At 39.8% G+C, this 17,284-nt stretch overlaps 1 protein-coding gene and 1 non-coding gene across 2 annotated transcripts in view; one reads left to right on the forward strand and one right to left on the reverse strand.

The window, feature by feature from the left end:
- Window positions 1-1,124: 1,124 nt before the first annotated feature.
- Window positions 1,125-17,284, forward strand: part of AXDND1 (axonemal dynein light chain domain containing 1) — an 89,913-nt gene continuing 73,753 nt past the window's right edge. Inside the window, exons 1-8 of the mRNA XM_030302893.1 lie at window positions 1,125-1,384; window positions 1,818-2,023; window positions 3,782-3,954; window positions 4,999-5,102; window positions 11,594-11,714; window positions 12,283-12,368; window positions 14,318-14,374; window positions 15,164-15,266. Coding sequence (XP_030158753.1) covers window positions 1,930-2,023; window positions 3,782-3,954; window positions 4,999-5,102; window positions 11,594-11,714; window positions 12,283-12,368; window positions 14,318-14,374; window positions 15,164-15,266 — 738 coding nt within the window. The 5' untranslated portion in view covers window positions 1,125-1,384; window positions 1,818-1,929. The remainder of the gene's footprint in view (window positions 1,385-1,817; window positions 2,024-3,781; window positions 3,955-4,998; window positions 5,103-11,593; window positions 11,715-12,282; window positions 12,369-14,317; window positions 14,375-15,163; window positions 15,267-17,284) is intronic.
- LOC115505780 lies at window positions 8,445-8,551 on the reverse strand. The gene has a single exon (XR_003966137.1). It is a non-coding gene; the product is annotated as a U6 spliceosomal RNA (small nuclear RNA).

The following is a 17,284-nucleotide window of genomic DNA, read 5'->3' on the forward strand; positions in this document are numbered from 1 at the left end:
TAAGCCGAGAGCTGTAATTTTAGGGCCTCTGAAGTTCAGTCTTCTTATGGTTCCAAACTAGAAATGTATAGTCATAACACCGATGAAGATGGAGAAACACAAATACAATTTGCAGGAAAATTACTGTCCACCTGCTTCTGCATTGTTTCTGTCCTTAGCCGATTTTGGTGACTGCCAGTTCATGTGTGCTCTAGGAGTGCTATGTGTGTATTTTAATTGTTGGAAAATCTAGAGAAAAACTAGGGTGATGGGATAGGGTTAAAGGCTAAAATGCTCAGACAGCCAAGGTGGTTGCCTAGGAGAATTAGAAGGGACCACAGGGATTGTGCTGTTTTTATTTTCATCACTTGCTCATATTTTTCATTGCTATTACCCTGAACATCAAAAACCAAATCCGTCAGCACAGGACAGTAGAACGGTCCAGTTGATTTTCAAATACCATGGACTGAAGGTGTTTGGGCCGGGCTTGTACTGTGCTTGGTACTAAGAAATGGGGCTGTTGAACAAGATAAGTTCCCTTTCCTTTTAAAGTTTATTTGCTAGACTGGAGTCATCCAGACACTGGGATTCCAGCCATCATTGTTTAGCATTAAGGCTCCATCTTAACAGAAAATGATCCTTGGGGGAGGTAAGGGGCTGGGATCTCAGTTCCTCCTCTCAGTTCCCCGAGAACAGGGTTTTAAGAAGACCCAACGATGTTACTTGGGTTGGTTTCGCCTTAAGTGTAGTCTCCTTCCCTGCCTCCAGCCACAACAAGCCTAGACCTAAGAATGCTTTCAGTGTGCTGGGTCGGTTATGGGGTGGGGCAGAGGGCTGTGCTTAAGTGCCCAAGGAAGACTTGCTGGAGATGTCAAGGCCAGGGGCAGCATCGGCAAGGAAGCTGGGGACCCAGAGCTTTTGATTCCCTAATTTCTCCTTGAATTTGGCTTTTAGAAAAATATGCAAAACAACATAAAAGTGGGAGAGATCGATGGAAAAACAAATCTCTTACGGGAGGCTGGCTCCAATTCATCGATACGGGCTGTCGGGAGCCACTGAGGTCCTTCCCGGGGGAGGGGAAGAGCGACCCCGGCCACTGCTAGCGCCTGCGCACTGGCGACGACCTGCGGGCGGAAGCACCGGGATCTAGACACTTTCGCACTCCGTGAGAACGGCCCGATTAAATATTTCTGTATTCTGTTGCTGCTGAACCTATGCCGCGGTGAAAAACCCCGAATCCCCGAGTGTTGGGATTGTTAGCTCTCTCCCCGCTCCGCAGGCACCGCCCAAGACAGCCCCCAGTGAGCGTTGCGAAAGCTCGGGGTCCTGGGTTTCTATGACAACACGAAGGCGTTCCGGGAAAGGGCGAAGCGACCAGATGTCTGGCGGGAAACACAATTCACAGGTACTGGCTCCAAGTGCGTGTTTCCCATCACGTCCATTGCTGCCTGGGCGCGCCCCCTGCCCCGCCCGGAGTCCGCGGAGGCGGCGTGCTCAAGGACGCTGCGTGTCGGGAGGCCGGGGACCGGAGCTCCCCACCTGGACCGAGGGGCGCCCTTCGGGTGGGGCCCGCGGTAGGTGGGTGGGCCGAGCGTGCCCTTCCCGGCCTGGAACCAGACCTTGACCCACCCGTAGGCTTCAGTCGCGTCAGGTGATGTGAGAGAACCCAGAAGTCTCCCCAAAGAAGGAAAACCCACGCCAGATGTATTATAAACTCTGATCTTAAGACTCAAAACTCTGATCTTTGCATATTTTTCTAAAATGCATATTTTTGCATATTTTTCTTAAGCACTTAACGGGACTCCCCCCCCCCCCCCCGCCTTTTTTTTTGTCTGCAGGACAGTGTGGCAAACCTGCCAAATCCCAGGACGCTGAGGATTTGTTTCTAAGTTAGCTTTTTGGAGGGACGTTCCAAATTACTAAAGAAAGTGGTAGGAGGCATTGTTGATTATGTCTCTTCCAAAAACGCCCTCCACATTGCTAACCTCCGTGTCAACGGCAGAGGGCAAAAAATTAAAAGTCTCTGCATCCAAGGAAGAGACAGGTAAAGTTCTTCATGGATCCCGCAGACATCAGTGATCATGGCCGTAGTCGGAACTCACAATCCACAATCCATTCACCTTTTTCCAGAATCTGAGATATCAGGCTACCTTAATTAGTTGCATTTTCCAATACACTCGTTTCAATAAAATAAAAAAAAATTCCTTTTATAGTATTTTTGAGTCAGAGTCCTGCCTCACTACTCCACCTAAAGACTAATTTTTGTTTTCAGATGTTGAGTTTTTTGTTTGTTTTATTTATTTATTTTGAGAGAGACAGCACTAGTGGGGAAGGGAGAGAAAGTATCCCAAGCAGGCTCTGCGCTGCCTGCACAGAGCCTGATGCAGGGCTAAAACCCAGTAAATTGGGAGATCATGACCTAAGCAGAAACCAAGAGTCCCACGCTTAACTGACTATGCCACCCAGGTGCCCCAAATGATGATGATATTTATATTGTGTTATTATTTAAAATTTTTTATATTTATTTTTTAGAGAGAGTGAGTGAACAAGCACAAGGGGGGAGGGGCAGAGAGAGAGAGAGGGGGGATCTAAGGATCCATAGCAGGCTGTGTGCAGCGATGCCCAATGAGGGGCTCGAACTCACTGTGAGAGGATGCCCTGAGCCCAAGTCTGACGTTTAACCAACTGAGCTGCCCAGGCTCCCAGTTTTATATTGTTTTAAATTCACCCATTTTAGGTACCAATAGTTGCATGAAACTATTTTTTTTGGTACCTGGTCTCTGACTTTAAGGAACCAGTTTGTATCGGGTTTTAGTAATTATTCTAAAGACAAGAATTCCTTGTTTAAGAATTTTCATTCATATACAGATAATGCAGATCTGTACTAGAATAATAATCAGCTAGACTCATTCCTACTCCCATGCTAAACTCCCTCCAACACTTTGATCTTGTTTTTAGGGAAGATTTCGCTAAAGCCCTACCCAGCATTTTTTTTTCCTGTTGTGATATTCTAACTCCTTTTCAAACATTCAAGAGATAAAGAGATTTGGTCATGTGAACTTGAGAAGTTTTGTTGGTGAACCAGGAAGGTGTGACCTCCTTGTAGAAATTAACAGAAGGCATACTTTGTGAGGGATGCAGATCTGTTAACAGTGACAGCCCAACCCTCCTTGACTGACTTCATAGGAAGCCTTTTCCTATTTATCCCCCCCCCCCATTCCCCATCTTCACAATCCCTCTGCCCTAGTCAGGCTGAATGGAACATTCGTACTGTTCCTGCTCAGCCGATTTTCTCAGATGATTCCACTCTTCATTGCCAACAGTCCTAATCCTGCTTTTCCTCTTAAACCCGATTCTGATCCCTTCCACTCTACAAATGCCCCAATTTAATGCCGATTATTCTCACCTTTGACTTTACACAGAAATAATTACTCAATAATTTGACAGTTTTGAGGAGAGATCTGTCATTCTCACATCAAAGGGGAAATAGACATTTCCATCATTTTAAGACTATCCCGTTTCATTGAGCAAGTGAAGTGAGTTTAATTTTCAATTTGGAATGTGGAATAATTGTGCATCAGTTTTTGAAGCTGTGTGTGGTGTAAAAGTGAGGGGGGCAGGCAATTTTTTTTTTCCCTTGACAAGATGATGTTCAGTGTTTAAAATAGTGTTATGTTTCTGGCAGCTAGAAGCAGTGTTTTCTCTGTTGGAAATATACAGATGGTATTGAGGCAGCGTGGGAACCTCCGAACTAAATCTACAAAAAACTACAGCAGGTTTTTCTTTCCCATTACTTTCTTAGGACTGCCTGAACTAAAGGAGAAAAAAACTATGGTGGATCGTTCAAAACCCCTTCCTTCATCCCTTCAGAATGAGTTCATCCCTGAGGAAGTTCTTCTTTCTCTGGCCTCTGCAGCCAATGCTGGTCCTTGTCCTGAAAACTTACTGCCTCCTAAGAAGACTAAAACCCCAAAGGTGAACATACACATACATCGAGTACTTGGGAACACATGTCTTCTTGGTATCCGGCTCATTAAGTATTTATTGAGCGTGTTATTGTTAAAAACCAAAATTCAACTGAGTCAGTTTGAAGACCTAATTGGCTTTCTTCAGCAATTCATGAATCAGGCAGCATCCCATACGGGAAGTGGAAAGGAGTTCTGAGGAACTGTATAAATAGAGGGCTTTTACTGGTAGAAGGGGTCAGGGACAAGGAAGTCATTAACAAAAGAAAGGATTATTTCAGGCAAGGTCATCTTCCCCTTGGGGGAAGGGTGGGAGCCTGTCAGGCTGATTACCTCACTCGTGCTGATCAGGAACTTCCAGCTGATGGGCTTAAAACGCCCCTTTGGGAGATGCCAGAACCGCGGATAGGTAAGATGTTACGGAAATGTTGGTTTGCTGATGTGGGGCTTAGCACATCTTACTCCATTTTGGGCCTGTTGTCTCTTTTTTTAACACTATGTTATTCTTGATTGTCTTTCAAAATACTTTAAAATTAATTTCCTAGTTTGAAAACTAAAATCGTTTGTACCAGTGTTGCCAAGGAAATGCTTTTTTAAATTTTTTTTTTTTTCAACGTTTATTTATTTTTGGGACAGAGGGAGACAGAGCATGAACGGGGGAGGGGCAGAGAGAGAGGGAGACACAGAATCGGAAACAGGCTCCAGGCTCTGAGCCATCAGCCCAGAGCCTGACGCGGGGCTCGAACTCACAGACCGCGAGATCGTGACCTGGCTGAAGTCGGACGCTTAACCGACTGCGCCACCCAGGCGCCCCGGAAATGCTTTAAATGTGATTTACCTAAGCGAGCGTTACTACTCTTAGTCTTGATATTTTCCTTTCACTTTGGAATTGTCCTAGTTTCACTTTTCCTCCACAGTATTGAATGAGAATTCTTTTTCTCCTCAGACTATCCAACTGCCCTTAATGTAAACCTTGGAAAGGATTAAGGATTGATTTCATTTGACTACAGCGCCCTCTGCTGTGTATTCATATATTTGCTTTTTTTATCCCCAGGGCACTCTTCCGCGTCCTACTGACCAAGTCTGGCATCACCCTGTTCGAAGAACTAAGTTCAAGTACCTGATTGACCATCCTGTTTCCCTAACGGGTGCTGGAAGGTAAAGAGGCAGATGCAGATGAATTGAGTCATTTTCTCATTTTATCTCATTTCTTTGGGGGCATCACAGTTGGAAAAATCATAGAATCAAAGATTTTAAGTTTAAAGCCTGCAGTATATTTGATGAAGCAGAATACAATCTGAAGAAGGTACAGGACCATCCTTCTGTGTGTCTGGTTATCATCTCTACCTACTTTTGGTTTGTTTAGATTTGCTTTTGCATGCCTTTCTGTACTTGTCCTCACTCTTCTGTCCCTTGTCGTCCCCTAGTAAAAGAGACCAGATCTGATAGAGTGCCTTTAGTGCCTCTTCGCCTGTTCATTTAAGAAGAGTGAGGTAACACAGCTTCATGAGAACCTTGAAAAGCAAGTGCTTACTCCCTGGTTTTCCTCAAAGTGAAAGCTTAACTTTTACGCTGTTTCAGATCAAATCAGCAAGCACTATTTGTTGTTTTTATACCATTCCTAAAAATATTCTAAATGTCACCATTTTCCCTGGGAGGATTGCGACCTGCTCATTTTCTCTGCCTGGTCCATTTATCAGTTGTATGCCCCTCATGAGACCGTTTCATCTGAAAGAAATGTTGCGTAGGTTATTTAGTCTGAGTTCCATTTGCTCATTTGTAGAAAGAGAATAATGGACTTACTCCATTTTGTGTGCCTCCCAGGGATATTGTAAAAGAAGGTATTATAAAGGGGATAATGGACAATGCTGTCTAGCTAGCTAACTAGCTATCAAGCTCTACACCCAACATGGGGCTTGAACTCACGACCCTGAGGTCAGGAGTTGCATGCTCCACCAACTGAACCAGCCAGCTGCCGGTAAATATAAGCTGTTATTACCCAGCTATGTCTCAGTGCTAGAAAAAGTGGCAGGAACTTGGGCTATTAACTTTTATGTCCTGGGGCTTTAGTGTCAAAATATCTGTACTTTATACTTTCAGATCATGGTTGTAATTATTAGTAGTAATAATTGGTAGTTACGAGATGTTTGAAGTACTTTGAAAAAAATAATAAGCTATATCTGAATGTGGCAATAAGCCAACATTAAAGTTCTAATGTCAAATGGCTTCTGACTTGGAAGTTTTAAACCATGAAGATCTTCAGTGTGGTAAAAAGGATAATGGCCTTCCTCCAGATGTTCTCACTGTAGCTCAGGACCTGAGTACATACCTTACATAGCAAAAGAAACTCTGCAGATGTGATTGAGGTTAAGGACTTTGCGATGGAGAGATTACCTGGATTCTTGGGATGGCCCAACCTAATTGCCTCAGTCTTCAGAGTGGAAAAAGAAGGAAGTTGAGTGGTTGGAGAGATGAGGTGGAAGGAGGACAGATTCAAAGTGCGAGAGGGAAGGGATTCAGCCTACGATTGCTGGCTTTGCAGATGGAGGAGGGGAGGATACAAGCTAAGAATTGCTGTCGGCCTCTAGAAGCTGGGGATGGCCCTCAGCTGCCAACTTGCCAGGAAGCAGGGACCTCGGTCCTAGTACTGGAAGAAATTTGAGTTAACTCCAGTGGACGTGGAAATGGGTCTTCCCCTAGAGCATCCAGAAAGGAGTGCAGCCCTGCAGGCACCTTGATTTTAGCCCGTGAGACCCATGTTGCATTTCTGACCCACAGACTGTAAGATAATAAACCTGTGTTGTTTAAGCCGCTAAGTTTGTGGTGATTCATTACGGCACCAGTAGAAACCTAGTACATGTATGCATGTATGACATGAGAAAGCTTGTACATGTATACCTGTATGACATGAGAAAGCTTGTCTAGCAACCTTAAATATTTAGAGGACGGCAGTAAAATAGAAAACAACCTAGCAAATAGCCTCTGAGTAATATTTTTCAACAGCTTTATCAGTCAGAGTTCAGGGCAGAAAATAAAACCTATTTTAGGCAGCAAATCAACTATTTACAAAATGGTTGGAAGGGCTAAAGGAGCAGGTGTGAAGCACTACTTTTGGGAATAAGGCTCAGAACAGAATGGAATTCACCCCTGGTGCAGGCTACTTACATCCAAGGCTGCGAGAAGAGGGCCCCTTGGGGCCCCTGTCAGTTAAGCATCCGATTCTTGATTTTAGTTCCGGTCATGATCCCAGGGTGGTGGAATTGAGCCCTACATCAGGCTCAATGTGAGTGTGGAGACTGCTTGAGATTCTCTCCCTCTCTCTGCCCCTCTCACCTACTCATGCATGCTCTCTCTCTCTCAAATTAAAAAAAAAAAGTGTATGCCCCCTTGAACAGACATTTGTCCAAAGAAGATAAAACTAGCCAATATGCACATGAAAAGATGCTCAACATCATTAGCCATAAGGAAATGCAAATCAAACCATGAAGAGATGCTATTTCACACCTGGTAGGATGACCATAGTCAAAAAGCAGACGATAACGGGCATTCATGAGGATGCAGAGACGTTGAAAGTGTCAGACATTGCTGGTGGGAATGTAAAATGGAGCAGCCTCTTTGGAAAACAGTTTGGCAGTTCCTCAAAAATGTAAACATAGGCCCCTCATATGACCCAGCAATTCCACTCCTAGCTGTGTACCCAAGAGAATTGACAAGATATGTCTGCACAAAAACTTGCATGAGTGTTCATGGCAGTATTATCTGTGCAGCCAAAACATGGAAACAAACCAACTGTCCATCAATTGTTGAAAAAATAAACAAAATGTCATCTACCATAGAATATTATTCAGCCATAAAAAGGAATGTAGTACTGATAAGAGCTACAACATTGACGAACCTTGAAAACATGCTACATGAAGGAAGCCAGTAATAAAAGGGCACACGTGTGTTTCTGTTTCTATGAAATGTCCAGGATAGGCAAATCCGTAGAGAGAAAATTAGATAACTGGTTGCTGGGGGTGAGGCTGGGGAGGAGAGTGGGGAATTACTGCTAGTGGGTAAGGATTTTTTTGGGAGATGATAAGAATAGTCTAGAACTAGATTCTGGTGGTCGTTATGCAACTTAATGAATATATTAAAACTTGTAAATTGTGAATATAGTAAAAACTTGTGAATAAACTAAAAACTTGTAAATTGTACTCTTTAAAAAGGTGAATTTTATGGTATGTGAATGATACTGCAATAATAAACAAAAAAAGTCCCCTTAACTGTGATCCAAGGATCAGGAAGCTGAAATCATAAAGCTGTTACTGCTGTCACTGTACTGCCCCCTCTGGATCTGGGTAGCTGGAGAGTGGATTCTGGCATGTTGCTTCAGGAAAACCACTTCTCCATGGTGTTGCTGGCAAAATCCACTGAAAGCATGACAAGAAAAATGGCTTCTCTCTCACTTCTACCTCTAAAATCTTGCAAAAGTGCATCTACTGTGGAACTTATTTATTTTTAAATACGGAATGCTTCACGAATTTGCATGGCATCATTGCACAGGGGTCATGCTAATCTTCTCTGTATTGTCCCAATTTTAGTATATGTGCTGCCGAAGTGAGCGCTACTTATGGAGCTTAATTCATGCCCAGAACCCTGGCTGCAGGGGTGTCTGGGAAAGTGCTTTCCAACCCTTCCAATCCGAAGAGGGTATCCTCCCTGCCACCCCCCCCCCCCCCGGCCCCCAACATCAGTGCCTGCCATATTCCGGTACTGAAATATAACCAGACTGTCCTCAAGACACTTCTAGCTTAAGAAGTCATTACCTGAATCGTCAAGAAAAAATTATATTGAGTTACACATATTCTGTTCAAGAAAGCCACAGAGTTTTGAATACATTTTAGAAAGACTTAATGTTTTTCAAAAAGCATACCGCAGGGATTTGGAAAATCACTATCTCTGAAATACCTCATTCCCTGACAACTTCAGATAAAAAACGTGCTTATTTATGAACATAACTCAACCAGTGATGATTTGAAGAAAACATTTGAAGGATGAATTTAGTTTGATAATCTGGGGGACCCAGTTTTTATATTGTGGCTCAGAATCAAAGTTGTTTTTGTTTTTTGCCTTTTTTCTAAATAAAAATAGGTTTTCCAGAAGAGTGGAAGCAGGTGATTTTCCACAAGAGTTTTATGAGAAATAAAACATATCTCTATTTTTTAATGAAAAGTTATATTCCAACAAATAGGCCAAATGTTTCCTCTAAAAATAAAGATAACCAATAATTTAATAGAAATATAAAGCCTCCTAAAATTACTCTTAGAAAATTTGAATGACATTTACCAAACCAATATTTCCCTTCAAAAGATGTATATGTGTATATATATGAACCATTCATTGTTTTTAGCTAACAAAGTTGTATTGGCCAATCTCTGGCAGTTACTGGTGTAATAATGACTAATGTCCCATCATCCTGAGAGCGTCTTTCTGAAAAAACAACTTTATTGAGATATCTTTGGCACAAAAATTGTGTATATTTAAGGTGTACAATTCGATGTTTTAATAAATGTATACATTGTGAAAAGATCACAATCAAGCTAAATAACTTATCTGTCACCTCTATATAGGTAGCATTTATGTGTGTGTGTGGTAAGAAGATTAAATTTAAGATATATTAGCACATTTCAAATGCACAATAGAGTATTGCTAATGAACATCACCATGCTGTACATTAGATCTCCAGAACTCATTCATCTTGCATAACTGAAACTTGGTACTTTTTGACCAACATCTCCTCGTTTCTCTCCCTCCCTTTATACCCTCATTTGACATATGAATGAAATCATACAGTATTTGTTTTTGTCTGGCTTATTTCACTTGGCATAATGTTCTCCAGCTTCACCGATGCTATCACAAATGGCAGGATTTCCTTTTTATTTTCATTTTTATTTATTTAAATGTTTTACTTATTTAAATTTTTTATTTATTTAAATGTTTTATTTATTTTTGAAAGAGAGAGAGAGAGAGAGAGAGAGAGAGAGAGAGAGAGAGAGAGAGAGAGAGAACAAGTGGGGGAGGGGCAGAGAGAGAGGGAGACACAGAATCCGAAGAAGACTCTAGGCTCTGAGCTGTCATGTCAGCACAGGATTTCCTTTTTAAAGGCTGAATAACATTTCAGTGTGTGTGTGTGTGTGTGTGTGTGTGTGTGTGTGTACATTTCTTCATTCATTCGCTAATGGACATTCAAGTTGTTTCCATATGTAGGCTATTGTGAATAATGCAGCAGGGAACATGGAAGTGTAGATATCTTGTCAAGAACCAGGTTATTTTCCTTTGGATATAAACCCAGAAGTGGGGTTGGTAGATCATATGGTAGTTCTATTTATTTTTTAAAGGAAGCTCCATACTATTTTTCATAATGGCTATACCAATTATAATTGGAGGGACAGAGACATGTGAAAATCACGTGCAGTAAGTGACATGATTATAACTGTGCTATAGGACGATGAATCTGGAAGAAGTGTGTAGAATATACTAGAGAGACTTGAGAATCCACATTAAAAAGTATGGACAGCTTGGACTAGTGATTTGGCATTGGCAAGAGACAATAGGATCAAATACTAGAGTGATAATGAGGGTGACTGTAAAATTAATGAGTGTTAGTGATATATGGAAATTAGGGCAATGGATGGGAAGGAATCAACTATATATGCTGAGATTTTGATGAATGGAGTGGTGGTACTTCCTGACAGAATTAGTGAGGATAGGAGGGTGAAAAGTTAGAATGGAGCGGGAATTATCCAGTGGTATATATAGAGAGAGGTAACAAATGTGATAAGGTGAGATTTGATGGCATTGCTTAGAGAGAAAGCATAGGGAAAGAAGACAGAGGGATGAGGTCAGAATGTTGCAGAACATTTCCCTTTAGTAGGCGGGAGGTCATAGAGAAGTCCAAGAAGGAGTAGTTACGGCAAAAGAACAAGGAGAATCCAATAGCACAGAGGATAGAGGAAAGGAGAGTGTTTTTAAAAAGAGAGATGATCAACCCTGGGAAATATTACAGGGAAACAGTGGAAGGGAAGAACTGATGACTTAGCAGTGGAAAGTCATCAGCTTTTTAGAGTGGTTTCAAAGAGATGGAGATGGAAATCAAGATTGCAAGGAAATTTCAAGGAATCTGATGTTTAACAGAGTGAGAGATCCATTGATCAATAAATAGGTCGTGATAACATGACAGCAGTGCATGGTCAAGGGAAGATTTTTAGAAGGGGAAGAGACTTGAGTTATAGACCAAAGTTATATTCCAAGAGAAGGGGAGACACACAGAAAGCAGACTGATGGAATGAGATCCCAAAGGATGTGGCTAAGGATGAAATCAAGGACATCAATGGAGGAAATAACCCTGGGGAAGAGAATGTATCTTAGCCTGAAGTTGAAGGAGGGGAAAGAATTTGTGAAGTGAATGAGAAATGTGAGGTGGAGAAGAGGAAGAGTGGGATGGGGGTGGGGGTGGTTCATGTCTGATACCTCAGCTGTCTTAGTGACGTATGAGGACAGGAGACTGGTTCTGTGCCCCTTTTCATGCACTAGAAGGACCTTACCTACTCTTATCCAGTAGCCAGACAGAAAATTTATTTTGTGAATATATTTTTCTTATTTTTTAGGGATATTTCTTTTCTGTATGATGTTAAATATGTTAAAGGAGAGACTAGGGAGAGTTTGCTTTGTCCCCCACGTTTGGACCGTTCATTACAGTCAAATGATGGTGTCATTGTGCCTCATAAGGTAGAGTATTTGACAAATAATTTCCTCTTTCTGTACTTAAAAAAATCATTTCCTTAAAATATAAAGCAATGTTGTACTATAACTGTATTGCTTATTAGTTTTGTAGCACTTTCTAATTATTTCTAGGAAAGGGTATTTAGTGTGAAAAGATCTAGAATACCTTATTTATCTAAGTGGATAACTATATAACTATAGTTACAGAAATCTAGAAAATACAGTATAGGAGACTGGATTTTTTTTTTAATTTACTGTTTAAGGCTGTAGAATTCTTATTTTTGGCATATTGCTAAGGTGAATTTTAGAGTCAGTGGGTTACTGAATGTAGGGACATGTGTAAATAATACTAAAACCAAGGCTCTTTAATTTATGGTTATTTTTTTAATGTGTGCTCTGCTAACAGTTTTTTACTACTTGCCATGATCCATATTAGTTAGTGATACTGTTCACTCTGTAATCAAAATCGCTTAACTTAATAAATAGTATCCCTTTGGGATAGGAGTGTTGATTTATGCAATTCAGTTTTTTTCATTTACTAATGTTTTCGTTCTTGTCCATCTTTCTTTTTAAGCCAAAGAAACTAACAGACACTTTGATTCCTGAAGAATTTCATATTGTGTCAAATACAGGAGTTTCAGGTTTGGAGTGTTATGATGAGTGAGTACTGTGATATGCACACACTGCCTATCTGACGGGTGGAACTGTTTCCTCCTTCCCAGACACAGAAGAACCTGAGAACGGTGCACCCATATCTACATTGAAATAGGGAAACATTTGGCTTTCCTTCCTAAATTTAAGAAAGGTGTCAAAAACTAATGAAAAAGTTTTATTGAAAAAAGTTTCGGATTTCACTGGTCAAATTGTTCTGTGTCTTTCCCTACTGTTTAATTTCGAAATGAACAATTGATCTTTAAAGAAAAGAAAAAGGAGCTTTGTTCTGAATGCTTGCCTGTGCCTCTTTAGCAATGGGTTTTGAGCCATGGCCATGGAGACAAAGGAAAGTAGCCCTGTGAGCTGACATCTCATAACTGACACACCCTCGATGGCTTCGCTCCAGCCTGTGCACTTGTCATCTCCAGTTTTCTTTGTCATCCTGCTTATGGGGTGAAAACTGGGATCTTGCTTATATTTGCTGAAACAGTGTGTGAATGTTTCATAGTTTAAACAACAAGAACTTTGGACTAAGGTCTTATAACAAAATCTCCAGAGGCTGTCTTGCCAGTTCATGTTATACGGCATGTCCTTATGATAGTGGCTTTCAGAACAATATTTTGCCAAAGAGAACTAAATGGAATTCATTTGGGGGGGGGGGGAATTTTTCATTTTTATATAATTTCAAAAATTATATAAAAGTTATAAAAATAGGAAGGACAAGGAGCTCTCATGTACTCTCTATTTTAACTCACTGAGTATTTACATTTTGCCTTATTTGTTTTAAAATACACATATACATAAACACGTTAAAACTATTCAAAACTAAGTTGGAGATGTCATGACCTGTTATCATCAAATATTTCAGTGTAAATTTCCTAACAACCCACCAGCTGTAGATATTTTTGATGACTTTTTTAGCGTCATCATTTCTCATCTGTTTATTAGTTAGCATTTTACCATATGGACTCAAGGATTTCTTTTTTTTTTTTTTCCCCCCCAGGGAGTTATAATTCTTTACTGCGATTATTTATTTTTATGTTCAAAACTTCTTTGATTTGGCCAGTGTTAGCTCCTTTGATCTGGCTTGTATTCTCTTTGGACATGTCCCCATCATTCTTTGAGTGTTTCCTTATTTTCTGATTCAATAAGATTTCCAGGTTCACCCTGTATTTCCCAACTCAGGCTGTGGAATGAGCTATGTCGCTTCTCCTGGGAGTACTGATTCCTTTTGGTGGAGAATGGTACTTAGAAATCACGATCTGGATAGTGGGTGTGTCCGTTGCTCCTGGGGTATCATTGCTTCTGGTTTCTCTCACTCATTTTTGAAACTTTATTTTGAATTTTTATGTTCTCTGGAGATTTTTCACTGATCTAAATTCTGAAAGTGGACCTTATTAACCAACTTGAGTTCTGGTAAGGGGCAGAACCAAAGAAAATGCTTATTAACTAGGGGAAGAAAAAGATACATAAATAATAATGAATTAGATGAATTACCATGTGGTTCTCATTGTGATACTCATTTAAATGTAAATTTAAATGTGATACTCATTTAGATATGGTTGGAAGTTAGGTAGACTGGGTTCTAGTTTCATCCTTGCTTATTCATTTTATAACCTGTTTCATTACTTAACTTTGTTGACTTCGGTGTCCTTAGAACACCCTTCCTCCTTTGAAAAGGCATTTAAAAAGAAGCATCAAGAAAGTTTTCATATTTTAACATACGGAGAATGTGATTAAAGCTCCTTTAGTGAAAATATTCCAAATATGATAAATGTCATTACATCTGTGTCTGTAGATATGTAGGTATGATCTTGTGTGTAAAATGATGCACTGTTTTGATTGCCTCCAAGCTTCTCCATTTGATTAGGTTTTAGGTTCATCATGTTGTCATATGTGATAAACAGGCCAGTTAATTTTCTCCCAGTAATATTGACCCGTTTTGTTTATTGCAGCAAATATACTACTCTCCTCACAGATAATGAAAACAGGCTATTGCTCTTCCCATCCATGTAAGTATGGTTTATGTTTGAAAGTATTTCTTAGAAGGAAAATATGCATATTTTTATTTTTCATAGTACTTTGTTATACAGAAAATATTAAAATTGTAGCAGAAACCCAATAATTGTCCACAATTCTATCATCTAATCAGTGTTTTCATTTGCCCAATTGCATATTCAATTTTACGTATTTATAATATGTAAGTACTGTAAAATATTTTTTTCACAGTTTTAAATTTCTTTCTTCTAAAATTTTATTTTACTGTGGAAGGAACACTTAACATGAGATCTATCTTCTTAACAATTTTTTTTCAATACAGTGTCAATGAGTCTAGGCAACGTTGTACAGCAGACGTCTGCTACTATTGTCTCCTTTTTCCTTCTTCTTACCTCTCCTTTTCTTCCTATCTTCTCTCTTATCTTTCCTCCCTTTCTTTTCTTACACTGTGAAGTAACCAGTGTTAACAGCTTGGTATTTACCTCTCCACATTTTTCCTCTGTTCTTACAATCCTACACAATAAGTGTAGAGAATTTTTGGAGGGAACTATTATTTTCTTTACAAAAAAGAGGGTCATACTGTTTACATTTTCTTTTTCCTTTTTCTTCTTCTTTTTTTAGTGTTAGTACTGGTATAACCCACTAGATCAGTGCAAGCGCTACTAGATGTAGTAGGGCTAATGCTTTAAAATATCACAAATATTCGATACTGTATACGTTTTCTGTATATTATATTCTTTTTGTCAGTTGAGGATGACCTGTTATAACACTAATATCATAAGTCTGCCACCTTAATCTTTTAGGAAACCTAATAAAAGAGTAGAAGTGGTCCAACTGAATGATGTGATGGACGCCATGCTAGAGAGGGCTGGTGTGGAGAATCAGGAATATACAGGGCCAACCAAGGTAATTGCAAAGATCATTGTAACCTAGTGGTTAAGAGCATACATTCTGAGGGGCGCCTGGATGGCTCAGTCAGTTGAGCGGCCGACTTTGGCTCAGGTTATGATCTCATGGCTCGTGAGTTAGAGACCCACGTTGGGCCCCGTGCTGACAGCTCGGAGCCTGGAGCCTGCTTCTGATTTTGTGTCTCCCTCTCTCTCTGCCCCTCCCCCTCTCATGCTCTGTCTCTCTCTGTCTCAGAAATAAATAAACATTTAAAAAAAAAAAAGCATGCATTCTGGGAGCCAGAAAGACTGGATTGAAACCCTGCCCTGCCATTTATTAGTTAGTGACCTTAGACAAATCATTTAATGTATTTGTGCCTCAATATCGTCATCTTTACATTAGAGGTAATATCTCATGAAGCGAAAAATAGAACTACGGTTCAGCAGTTGCACTGTTAGGTATTTACTGAAAGGATACAAAAATACATATTCAAAAGGGTACATGAACCCCAAGTTTATAGCACTATCAGTGCTATAAACCAGTGTTTATAGGCACTATCAACAATAGCCTAACTATCGAGGGAGCCCAAATATCCATCAACTGATGGATGGATAAAGAAGATGTGGTGTATATATATATATATATATATATATATATATATATACAATAGAATATTACTTAACCATCAAAAAGAATGAAATCTTGCCATTTGCAATGGCATGGATGGAGCTAGAATGTATTACACTAAGTGAAATAAGACAGACAAATATCATATGATTTCACTAATATATGGAATTTAAGAAACAAAACATGATGAACATATGGGAAAAAGGTGGAAAAAAGAAAAGAGGGAAACAAACCACAAGAGACTCTTACCGATAGAGAACAAACTGAGGGTTGACGGAGGGAGGTGGATGGGAGATGGGCTAGATGGGTGTTGGGTATTAAGGAGGGCATTTGTTGGGATGAGCCCTGGATGTTGAATCACTGAACTGTGCTCCTGAAACCAATATTGTGCTGTATGTTAACTAAAATTTATATAAAAGAAAATAAATTACAGGTAATAATAATATCTATTTCATAGGATTGTTGAGATTAAATAGCATATGAATATAAAAGGTTTAGATAGTGCTTGGCATGTAGTAGACACTGTATAACTGTTAGTATTATTATTACCGTATTTCATTGACTATAAGGTACCACTGATTATAAGCCCCTTATTATTTTATGTACCATTACCAAACATTGCCAATTAAACCATGCTATCTTAACACTTAAATTTTTATTTTGTTAATGAAAAGAGCTCTTTCAATCTTACATAGTTATAGATATTTTTCTTTATGCAGGCCCTTTCTGTTTTGTAAATTTTTATTTTTACAGAATTTGAAACTTACAGACAAGTTCAGTATAAGACATTTCTATGTAAGCTTTACGCAAATTCTCTAGTAGTTTACATTGTGCCCTACTTGCTTATTCGTTCTCTCTTCCCCCCTTCATACATATCCCTATATGTATAGTTTTTTTCTGAACTATTTTAGAGTAAGCTGGTGACATCATGCCTCTTTATCATCAAACATTTCAGGGTGTTATTTCCTATGGATAAGGACATTCTTTTACATATGCATAATACAGTTGCCAGGTCAGGAGATTTAACATTTATGTGAGAGTATTATCTGTCCATATTCAAATTTCAGATTTTATCAATTCTCCCTATATTGGTTTTTATAGCTATTTACCCCTGTGTTTCAGGATTCCAGGATCACATAGTGCTTTTATTTATTTATTTAAAAACTTTTTTTTAATGTTTATTCATTTTTGAAAGAGAGAAAGAGAGCACCAGTGGCGGTGGGGCAGAGAGAGAGGGGAGACACAGAATCTGAAGCAGGCTCCAGACTCTGAGCTGTCGGTACAGAGCCTGACGTGGGGCTCAAACCCATGAACCACGAGATCGTGACCTGAGCTGAAGTTGGACACTTAACTGACTGAGCCACCCAGGCGCCCCCTCACATGGTGTTTTTAGTTGTTGTGTTCTTTTA

The sequence above is a fragment of the Lynx canadensis genome, chromosome F1, assembly GCF_007474595.2.
Source record: "Lynx canadensis isolate LIC74 chromosome F1, mLynCan4.pri.v2, whole genome shotgun sequence".
Classification (NCBI taxonomy): Eukaryota; Metazoa; Chordata; class Mammalia; order Carnivora; family Felidae; genus Lynx; species Lynx canadensis.